The following is a 12,140-nucleotide window of genomic DNA, read 5'->3' as shown; positions in this document are numbered from 1 at the left end:
ATTAGACAAAATACTCTAATAGAGCAGTTATTTCTACTGTTTGGATAACTGAGGTTTCAAGGTTCAGATAATTAGCCTAACACTGCTTGAAGTATCTTAGTTTACTACAGTGGTATGTCCCCAGTATATGGAACAGTTAATTGCTTATTATTTTAGTAGTTTTTCAGTAAACCCGCATTCACTGATGTTTTACTGAGAGTTTAAAACTTAGTAAAATAATTATGTTCCATATACTTAAGTTTACTGACACTTTACTATCAGTATAACTACAGTAAGGCATCTTAACAAATTAGTAAACTAAGAACCTTCAAGCAGTGTAAACTGTAGCAAAATAACCCTGTTGCTTCATCATTTGTAACAAACAGTACATGCAAATATAACTACAATAAACTTAATTCATTGTGCATAGATGCACATCAAAATTCATATATGTCCATACATGCATATCATTTTCTCTTAGTAAAACTGTTTGATGTGCAGCAAATGCAAATGTTTGCATTGTTGTGGTATTTATTACATATTGCTAGTATGATGCAAATCTATAGTATGCCTGGCAAGTAAGTCACTTTTTGAGTGAGCACTTTAAACCAGTATGAAGATCAAGTTCAGTTCTTACAAATAAAACCATAATAATTTATACATATATACAGCAATAGCCACAGAGTATCTGTATTTCAATGTGTCTGCAGCCTTAACAGCAATGCATGTTCTTAGGGTTCTGTATACATTAACTATGTATATTATGCTTCACAGCACAAATATGTGTACTTCTAAAGTAATAGCATGTAACATATAGGCAGTATGGCTATGCTGTAAAACAATGAAGTTACATATATGTATATGTGTTTAAAGTTGTAAAAGGGTAAATATATAAGTTGCATTATAAAGTACAGCTGTTAACTGTTTAGCTAAGTTATACTAGCTGCTGGCGTTGCTGGTTCCTGATCCTGTTGTTTGTTATAACACCTGAGGTAAAATGTACAATGGTAATTGACTAACCTCTAGTCTTCATAACTCGGTTCTGTTTCACCTGCAATGACATAAAATAATTTATGCTCACTATTATTTTAGAGTATAGATAATACCTATACTGAAATCAAAGACCAACCTCAGCTAGTGTTTCCTCTTGTTTATTGTCTTTGAATTCTGAAGATAATCTAATTCTCTTCGAGCTGACGCTAGCAAATGAGGTGTCATCTGATACACTGCTGTCCAAGTCACTGTGTTCTTTAATTCTCTTGGAACCGGCAACACTAGCAAATGATCTATCACCCGATGATATACTGCTGTCCAAGTCACTATGTTCTTCATCCTCTGCAGTGGGTTGGCTATTCACAAACTGCATGTATAAAGGCATGCTATATAACTGTATACTGAAGCTATTATCAAAATGCTGACCGTTGTTTTAGCTGTGCTGATGCTCATGAGCCATTTACTATTGAAATGAATTACATTCAGTTCACTACCAAACCAACAAAATATATTTACTTCTTTTCTTCCTCAGTTTTTGCTATGAAGTAATATGTACTTCCATGAGTGGCTACTACAAAGCACCTCCTCTCGTCCACATCAACTGGCCAGTCAGAAAATGAGATGGTTTCATCATCACGATCTTTAGCAAATGCCAGACGATTGATGAAAAAGTTGGTCATAGATCTTGCACCAGATTCTGTTGGTTCATCTGAGTATACTCGAAACATTTTCCCCATTTTGTCTAATGACACCCACACATCACGCCATTTTTGCAAGAATGGCATGCCTTTATATCCAGCTATCAGGCATATAGTTGCATAAAGCAAATAGAAACCCAATAACAAAATTCTGCATACCAAATTTTTTAAGCCAGCCAGCATACAAAGGTTTCTCTGGATCCAGTGGTTGGTCTGTTTGTGTACCTATGGTGTCTGTCAGTGGTGGCTCATGCAGTATAAATTCCAAGATGGTTGGTTGCATATCTGGAAACTGCATATGTACATGATACATACATATATGCATAGTGTATACATACACTATACTTATCAGTCATTAAGGGGCCTTACTTTGGCTCCTTTTCTGTTACACCTTAAGTCAAGTCAATAAGTCTGAAATTAGGTTAGGTAATCCTAAGGCTATGTTGCTGTCAGACCTTCAATGCTGGTCACTGTAAAGTGTTAATAATAAATACTTTAGGTTTAAGGAAGAAAATCTATCTCTCCTGGAGGAAGACTGAGTGTGGCCCCGACTAGACATTGGGTGACCTGCAGTTCGAATCCTGGGGTTGGAGTGATTTTTTTTCCTTCCTTTTCTGTTACACCTTATCAGTCATTAAGTCAGTCACTAAGTCAAGTCAATAAGTCTAAGTCCTTGAAATTAGGTTAGGTAATCCTAAGGCTGCAACACATGTTGCTGTCAATGCTGGTTACTGTAAAGTGTTAATAATAAATACTTTAGGTTTAAGGAAGAAAATCCATCCCTCCTGGAGGAAGACTGAGTGTGGCTCCAACTAGACATTGGGTGACCTGCAGTTTGAATCCTGGGGCTGGAGGGATTTTTTCCTTCCTTTTCTGTTACACCTTATCAGTCATTAAGTCAGTCACTAAGTCAAGTCAATAAGTCTAATTATAAGTCCTTGAAATTAGGTTAGGTAATCCTAAGGCTGCAGGCACATGTTGCTGTCAGACCTTCAGTGCTGGTCACTGTACAGTGTTAATAAGAATAACACAGGAGTTGACATTACATACATTATCACCCATACTTCAAAAAATTTACTTAGACAATATGGTAGTTATTGCCCAGGAAATAACTGCCATATTGTCCAGTAAAGTGTTAATCACCAAATGTGCAATGTTGACACAAAATGCAATGTCAGCATAACATGTTTATGCAAACTGAACATGAAGCCATATACATCAAAATACTTTATTTGGTCAGTTATATCACAGTAGCCTTAGATATTAATAGTCATCCTTGGCTGTATATGAAATCATATACATCATCAAAGTACCAACAATCTTTTACTTGGATATAAGTCAGAGCAATCATAGAATATCTTAGTTAATAACACTCATCCTCGGCGTCACCCTGGACTCGACTAAGATATTCTACTCCTGCTGTGATACAACTATATGTACTTGTAATATGCCTTCTCACCTTTTCTATACCTTGACTAATTTCTTCCACCCATGTACTATTAAAATGAGCAAGTACATCATGTAGTGTACTACAGTGATTTATTTTCCCTTACTGTTTATCTTCTTCTGTTTCTGCTATAAAATAGAATGAATTCTCAAGTGCAGTGACCACAAAGCATCTGTTTGTATCAACATCATCTGGCCATGAGAATGATGCATCTTCATCATTTCTTTCCTCCACAGACAACATATAATTCATGAAAAATCTTCCACTTGTGAATGTCAGCTTGCTGGATTCAGTAAATGGCAACTTGCTGGATTCTGGAGGCTTGTCTGGGTATATTTTTAACATTTCCCATGAATTATTTAATGATACCCACACATGATGCCATGTTTTACCAGGTTGAATACCACCAATTCCACCTATATAATTATAATTTGTTGGTTTGAGCACTGCAGACAAGCCCTTAAAACAATCACTCACAACTACATTATAACTATAGTATGTGTGCCAACCAACATACACTCTGCAAACATACAAACATGTGTATTATGCACAACACAGCAAGAACCCAGCTTGATTATATTTTCTATATGTTGGTAATGTTGGAGATTCTAAGTCAGATTAAGAAGTTAAATGGCCAAGCTAAAGTGTTTAAATAGAGGAGAAAATAACTGTTACAGTATATAGTTTTTCTTTTTTTAAATTTATTATTGCTTTACCGGCAACACCAAACAATGCACCAAGATTATAACAGGATTGTCGTGTACAAAAATAGTGTAGAGGGTCAGATGGCCACATGTGCCATCTGCCCAAACTAATTACCTACAATATTATATACTGATTACTTAACTACTGTACACGTAACAACACTTACTTAGCTACACAAAACATTAATATATTGTGGGAAGAGTTTAGAGCACTTGTAACAGGGACACAAATAATGCATGGAGGATACAATTATAAGTTGTTAACAAAATGATTCCAAAGATACGTTTTTAGCTGTTTCTTGATTTGATAAATAAGAAGGGAGGTGTTAATACCGGGAGAGAGTTCCATAATCTGGGTAATCTGTGAAAGTAAGAATTATTGAGTGGGTTAGTAGAAGAGAACTTGTGATAAAGTTTGGAACCTGATGATCTGGTATTATAAATGGTATGAAACTGAGGATGGTAAAAAAAAGCTATTATCAGAGAACTTTAGTAATTTGAGATATCGGCAAGTTCGTATACACATATATTAAAGGTAACATTGAGATTTATAGTCGGAAGAGTAGTCGTTAAGGATAAACTTGGTAGCTCTTAATTGGCTTGACTCACTATACCATGAGACTTGATATTTAATCATGTAACATTGTGCTCTTATTTACAACTTTTTAATAACTAACCACATTTGTTCAGCCAGCCACCATGAAAGATTTGATCTTTCTCTCCTAAATCAGTTTCATCACCTGGTGCAAATATTCCCTTAGCAGCATTGACCTTCTTTAGCCATTCACTATATTATATGCAGTTTTAATCATAAAGTACTCAGTATATAGTAGGGAACAGGAAGTTTTGAAATGGAAACTACTCCCCCCCCCCCCCCCCCCCCCCCAAGCATATGGCTACGCAACATGGTAAGCCATGCACTGAAGGCGTGCCATTAGTATCTGAGGGGAAATGATTGAACAGGAGGTGTAGAATGATGAGGTGTAGAATGATGCAGTGTTAACATAAAACAAAGCTGAGGCATCACTTTAATACATACTTTGAGGTTCAAAACTCTCTTACAAATCACATACAACTTGCTTTACAATTTAATTACTTACTATGAACTGCTAAGCTCTAAGGAATTTGATAAAATCTCTGAAAATTTCCAAACACTATTTTAATTATTAAAAAAATTCTATGCTGGTCATCTAGTTGCATTCAGTAAATCTACATATCATGACCGCCATGCAACTGATACATAAGGTTTGGTTAGAATATATAGTTGTATTCAAAGAATATTTGAATGCCACCATACATGCAGTATCTATATTTGATAGTGCAATAATAAGTGAACATATTATTATGTACTGGTATGGTACTCACATCTTTTCTTCCTCAGTTTTTGCTATGAAGTAGTATGTACTTCCATGAGTGGCTACTACAAAGCACCTCCTCTTGTCCACATCAACTGGCCAGTCAGAAAATGAGATGGTTTCATCATCACGATCTTTAGCAAATGCCAGACGATTGATGAAAAAACTGGTCGTAGGTCTTGCACCAGATTCTGTTGGTTCATCTGAGTATACTCGAAACATTTTCCCCATTTTGTCTAATGACACCCACACATCACGCCATTTTTGCAAGAATGGCATGCCTTTATATCCATCTATCCAAAATTTACATATACACAGCTTCAGTACATATCACAATAGCTTAGCTAGTAAGTATGCATGGATTGCATTTAATCCCACTGCAAGGCAGTAATTTTAGTAATGATTACCTATTTTGTGGACATTGTACTTAATTAAAGGTTCACTGAAATTGAAAATTCACTGACCATTTTATTGAATACATAGATGGTTTATATCATGCAAAGGGTTAATACAGGAAGTCAGAAACATGTACGTAACTAAAACATGAATTAAGAATGCAGAAAAAATTAATTAACAAGGTAATTTGTGACCGGATTTGCGAAAAGGGGTCTTCCACACACATCCAATTCTATGAACATGGAAAACCATAACTCAGTATTCAAGAAACCTATTAATCTAAAACTTTCTCCATCCACTAAGCTATATTGGTGCTCACTACTGTCCAAATTTCAAGTCAATAGACATTTCCAATCTGAAGTTATGAGTTGTCAAAGTTGGTACATTGGATGTGTGTGGAAGACCCCTTTTTGCAAATCCGGTCACATTTGTGCATTGCTTCTCACAGGTCCCTAGTGTGATATAATTGCTCAATACGCACTTACTCAATTATTCAATTCAATAACTTTAATTCAATAATTCAATATACACTAACAACTGCCTGTATGATTGACTAACCATATTTTTCAAGCCAGCCAGTATGAAGAGGCCGCTCCTGTGATTGTATTAATGTATTAGTATCTTCTGCTGGTTTTTCAGTCATCCTATGCCAAAGATCCTGAGTTCATCAAGTCCTTCTTGAATTGGTATCTAATATTAGCTGGCTATGTAGATAGCTACATATATGAAACAGAAAGTATGCGTTAAGTAGGTATGTATGTCAAATTCTATGCCAAACCAACCATGCAAGCTGTGAAAAAGAGTATGGCTCTGCTCGTGATGAAAAGTTATGAAATCAAAGGTGCATGGTGGCCAATAAATGGCTGTGATGATGTATATCAATCAATTTTAATAACAAAATGGCAATGCTGTCATGATTGGCACTAGCTAATATCATTACAGCCATTTCTTGTAAATTTCATAGCTTTTCACCTGGATTTGTAGGGGCCACTCCCTTTTTCACTGCTATGCTTTTTTTTTCTTTTTGTTTTGAGGGAAAGACTGCATCAGTAGAAAAAACTACTTTTTCAGCAGTGCCTTAATTTTGGCTTAGATATCACTTCTTTCTGTATTTAGAACTTAGAAGCTCCAAAGACAGTTTATGGCCAACTTTGGAACTTGCTTTTTACTAGAATATAAGAAAGAACATCGGGTTTCAAGATCTTTTTGAGTAAGGCCAAAACAGAGAGTTTGTCAGCCACTCTGTCTTCAGCTTCTGGTAAGTCATACATGACAACATTCTTTTTCCTTCTCTCCCTGTCAGCTAATTCATCTACAATATTTTGTGCAGCACTCAACACAGATGCAAGTTGTGGCTGGAGTAGTTCTCACAATAGAACCGCCAACAGGAACAGCGGAATCCTGGAGGGACTTTGAAACTTGGTCAACTTCCATCTGTAAACCAGATTGACTTAAAGCAAATTCTCTATCTTTGCACCAAGATCTTCAATACACTTTCCAACTCGGGCTGTCAGGGTAGATGCAAGAGACTTGTCAAACCTTTGAAGCAAGTTTTCAACTACATTGGAAATTTTAGCCGATTCGTTCACTGATGATCTTACAAATTCAGCAACTATGCATCTCATTCGTGCATAACACTTGTTATAGTTGCAGTAGTATGCAACTTTTGGTATTAACTTTGCAAGGGAGGAAAATGATTTGTAACGCTTATAGTAAGCGACCGATTATCGACCGGTACCTATTATCGACCTAAGTATTTTCCGTGTTTCTTTCGGTTACTCCCCGTGTTATTCTAATACCTCGTGCTAATGGTCTTGCCAATTCTCACGTATTTTCAGTCGCCTGTAAGCTGAATTATGTATAGTGATATATGTTTAGCTTGTAACCATTGCTTATAATCATTTTTTACTAGGTTGTTAGATATTCCACGACGCCAAGGACAGAGGAAAGTATTGAAGAAAAGGAAGCGTTCGAAGTCAGCACAGCGGCGGTATTAGTACACACACCAACTAAGAAAAGAAGGAAGCAGTGGACAAATGAGCAAATGAAAAATGGCATGGAAGCTGTAGAAACCACCACGTGTGGAGTTAATGAAGCTGCTAGAGCCGGTCTATGGTGTTCCAGCTACAACATTAAAAGATAGGGTTAGTGGCAGAGTAAAACATGGGACAAAATCTGGTCCACCAAAATACCTAAGTGATGATGAAGAGAAAGAACTTGCAGATTTTTTAAAGGAATCTTCTGAGGTGGGCTTTGGGAAGACAAGAAGAGACGTTCTAAATATTGCCGAATCATATGCAAAGCAAAAGGGTGTGTTAAGAAAAGAGAGTGGGATAACTCAAGGTTGGTGGAGGTCATTCAGGGATAGGCAGGGTGATTTGTCATTAAGAAGAGGAGATAATACTGCACATGTTCGCATGGATGCGGTAAACGAAGAGACAATTAGTGATTACTTTGCTTTGCTTCAGACTGTGATGCAGAAACATGGAATAACGAACTCCCCAGGGCAGATATATAATGTTGATGAAAGTGGAGTCCCTTTGGATCCTAAGGCACCTAACGTTGTGACAAAAACTGGAGCTAAAAAGGTTCGATATTGTTCAACAGGCAGAAAAGGACAAATAACTATTGTTGCGTGTGGGAGTGCTACTGGGCAAGTCATCCCACCTACTATAATTTTTGAAGCAAAAGGCATTAACCACACATGGACCAGTGGTGGTTTTCCTGGTATGACTTATGGTTACAGTGATTCTGGGTGGATCACCACTGATTTGTTTGAATCTTGGTTGAGTGGACACTTCCTGAAGCACGCAGTGTGTGAACGTCCACTTCTGTTGCTCCTAGATGGGCACAGTACCATTATCAGCCTGAGGTTGTTCGGTATGCTAAAAGAAATGAAGTGTTGCTTCTATGTTTGCCTCCACACACCACTCATGAGGCTCAGCCTCTAGGCTGTACAGTTTTTTCCCCACTTAAAGCACAGTGGAGAACTGTGTGTCACGATTTTTTTCAGACCAATCCTGGAAAAGTAATTACAAAATTCAACTTTGTCAGTCTTTTTGTTCAAGCCTGGTCAAAAGCTGTTATTCCAACAAATATCATATCAGGCTTTCGAACCTGTGGTGTTTATCCACTTAATGTTTCTGCTATTCGTGTTGTACAAGTCAGACCTGAAAGAAACTCTGATAATGATTCTAATGCTGAACATCCTTGCCAAGGTGATATGAATGTTGGAGATAACAGTGGTGCTTCCACGGATGAAAGAAGGGATGGATTTACTTTGGAGCAAGAGATGTTATTCAAGAGACGATATGAAGAAGGACATGACTTGTACGTAGATGTCAACTACATCAGATGGATGAGGCTCCATCATCCAGAGGTGAATACTTCCATCCCTACAGAACAGGAAAGTGGATCATTACTTGATTCTTTACAGGAAATTACTCCAATCAGTCCTATTCCAATCGAATATCCTGAAGATGAAGTGACTGATGAAGTGGTCTCTATGGATATGCAGTTATCAGCAATACCTGGAGCAACATCTTCTGAGTTGCAATTGCCAGTCACTTCTGAGCAACTGCCTACAAATTCTGAGCAGCAGTTACTTTCACCTGGATCAGCTGCTACCTCACTACCACCTGTAGACAATCAGAGTACGATAACCATTATCACATCATCCCCCAAGAATTCTACCCCGCCCTTAAGAGAGTTTCTCATTTATCCAGTAACAAATCCTAGTACCTCTACTACTCCTGCTGCACCTAAAAGATCAGTACCCAAAGCACGACTACTTACAAGCGATGAAAGCTTGGCCATGCTTGAAGAAAAGGAGAAAGCTAAGAAAGATGCACTTATAGAGAAAGAAAGAAAAAAGGCTGAACGTATTGCAAAGAAACAGCAACGAGAAGAAGAAATGAAGAGAAAAAGAGAAGAGAAAGCTAGAAAAGCAAAGGAGAAAGCTAGAGAAAAGGAAATGAAGCAGCAAGAAAAGGCTAAGGTGTCATCAACAAGAGGAAGTGCTAAGAGAAAGCCTAAGGATCAGACATGTACCAAAAATCTACCTGCTACTGCAGCTACTAGCACTGTTACTAGAACAGCCACATCTGGAGTCAGGAATAGTGATGTAAGTGTGACTAACACTTTGACTGTGATCAGTGGAACTAGTGAATCTGTTGATTGCACTGGACAGGACGAGGATGATGAAGCTATTGACCCAGATACATGTTGTATGTGCTTTGGAAGGTATGAAGATGATGTATTGGAAGGTGCTGGAGCAGAGTGGATCTACTGTGGATGTGGAAGATGGGTGCATGAAGATTGTGTGGAAGAGACTGTAATGGACAGTGACGGACAACAAAGACTTTGTACCTTTTGTGTGGATAAATATACTGTATAAACTTGTGATGCACATGACTTCTGTTATGTATACCCGATTACAATGATTTTTTTTGTCATAACACTATATAACCAACTGTATTGCATGGGGTATGTGGGGTAGTGGCAGAGTTTTTGCAAGTATTATAGCTAAGACCTTGGTCGATAATTCGTATGCAGCATTTGTATTGACGATCGATAATAAGTACCGGTGGTCGATAAACGGTACTTTACATGCTATCACATTGCCTTTCGTGGAGAAAAAAGTAAACTCGACATTCAAGTCAAAATTTATCACGTGATAGACCAAGGTCAGACGATGTTATTAGTGAAAACTGGATGATGATAGGTCGTTCCAGCACGAAGATACATTGCAAGGTACGTGCTATGGTCGTTAATCGGTCGCTTACGCTACTACCAATATTCTCACACAAAGCATGAAACCAACTCTCACACAAATCACATTGAAATGCTTCACCCTTTACACCATCAGCATCATGTTTCATTACAATGACCACATATATCTACTGATATCTTGTTTACCGCAGTTAACTTATCTGATAGTGAAGGGAGACTCTGAGTGACAGAATTCTCAGGAGATCCAACTCCTTGGTGCTTTTTCGATTGACTGGCGTCTGGAGACAAGAATGCTTCATCCATTGTCCTCTTAATAGCTCCATCTGACATTGTTTAATCTAATACTTGCGCACCAATCACTATCACAAAATGGAGCGAACACAAACAAATCAAACCAAACGTTTTCTGGTACCGTTTCCAGACTGTATCAGTTCCGACAGCTTTTAGATCTAAGAAGCAGAACTCATTTTGTATTGTTCATGCCTTTTTCATTAATAATGATGGTTTCTCTCTTATATGATTTGAGTCTAGCCTATCTACATTTTCTATTGTATAGACTCTATCAGTTAGTAGACCATGTTTCAGCTAGTTATTTATTTAGTCAGTCAATTTTGATTGTATCTGACTGCGATTTTAGTCTATCAGTTGATATAGCATTGATTACTGAAAGCTAAAGACAATGCATGACTCGTTTTGTGCATCCAAGCCTGGCGTAAACATGCATAGTCTCGCACAGTTTAGTGTATAGTTATAGCTAGCTAGCTACCTAACTTAGTATGGTCACTTACAAAACTCAGAAGAGTGCCAATGATGATGTAGAGTTGCTTCTATGACGTGTAGCTAGCTATACAGCTAGTTAATAGAACAAAGTTGTATACGCAGATAGCTAATAGACACTACTTATATACTATTGCAGTGTGTTTGGCCTTGTGAAGTCATTTACTGTGACGTATACATACTGAGATACTGCATGAATAGCTAACTGGGGTGTACATTTTTCTATAATACTGTCGCCCATATACGAGGTAGCTGCGTATCATAGCATAGATAATATAATTATACCTTACACATATTATCTATGGGTATAGCTATGTTCAATCAATCAGCTACACAGTAACTATAACTCACTGTAAAAAAACAAGTATTGAATTTATGACAAGATAGTGATGCATGACGTAACTGCAATTGTAGTGACCATCAGCATAGTGATGGGACCACATGAACCCATATCATGTAGTTGTTGACATCAACTGTACATGTGAAGCATTACATAAGCTACTTATATCAGTAAGCAGACATTTTAGTGCTTCTATAATGGCTAAAATATGAGGAAATTTCTTAAGAAATGTTAATTAAATCCTATGTCTCCATTAAATTAAACTTTGAACTGTAACGTTATCATAACAACTCTACAGATTGTTCCCAGTAGCTATGCAGTGTGAAATTCATACAACCAAAATATAGCTAGATCAAGAATCAGAGTAACTCAAGAGTTCTTATTAAAATTATATACACAGTGGATATTCGTCCCAATCGTCCGGCAGCCGGACGCTATCCGGGGGCGTTTAGATCTTGACGTAAAAAGGCACTTAATAGCCCCATGGGAAGATTTAACGTGAGCATGCAGTCCCATGGGTCACTCATGGGAAGGAATAACGTCACTAGCTATACCCTTGGGTCACTTATGGGGAGATTTTACGTACTTTACACACTCACGTAAAATGCTGGTAGAAGGTAGGAGATCCACTTGAGAGCCTTACTCCTGGGAAGATTTTACGTAACTATGCAAATCATGTGATACTAATGTTACGTGATGCGAACTAATCACGTGAGCATT

The 12,140-nt window shown here is 37.5% G+C and overlaps 1 protein-coding gene and 1 pseudogene across 1 annotated transcript; one reads left to right on the top strand and one right to left on the bottom strand.

The window, feature by feature from the left end:
- Positions 1 to 609: 609 nt before the first annotated feature.
- LOC136237887 (uncharacterized) lies at positions 610 to 12,134 on the bottom strand. The gene is made up of 12 exons (XM_066028138.1): positions 12,020 to 12,134; positions 6,131 to 6,288; positions 5,187 to 5,469; positions 4,499 to 4,608; positions 3,224 to 3,533; positions 3,130 to 3,166; positions 1,830 to 1,962; positions 1,489 to 1,771; positions 1,399 to 1,435; positions 1,109 to 1,339; positions 1,000 to 1,030; positions 610 to 947 (listed from the first exon to the last, which is right to left on the bottom strand). The coding sequence occupies exons 2-12, from the start codon at positions 6,213 to 6,215 to the stop codon at positions 919 to 921; spliced, it is 1,569 nt and encodes a 522-aa protein (XP_065884210.1). The 5' UTR covers positions 6,216 to 6,288; positions 12,020 to 12,134; the 3' UTR covers positions 610 to 918.
- On the top strand, positions 7,356 to 10,031 carry LOC136237885 (uncharacterized; annotated as a pseudogene).
- Positions 12,135 to 12,140: the final 6 nt, after the last annotated feature.

Source organism: Dysidea avara, chromosome 11 (assembly GCF_963678975.1).
Source record: "Dysidea avara chromosome 11, odDysAvar1.4, whole genome shotgun sequence".
In the NCBI taxonomy this organism is placed as follows: Eukaryota; Metazoa; Porifera; class Demospongiae; order Dictyoceratida; family Dysideidae; genus Dysidea; species Dysidea avara.
This window is presented reverse-complemented; position numbering and strand designations above follow the sequence as displayed.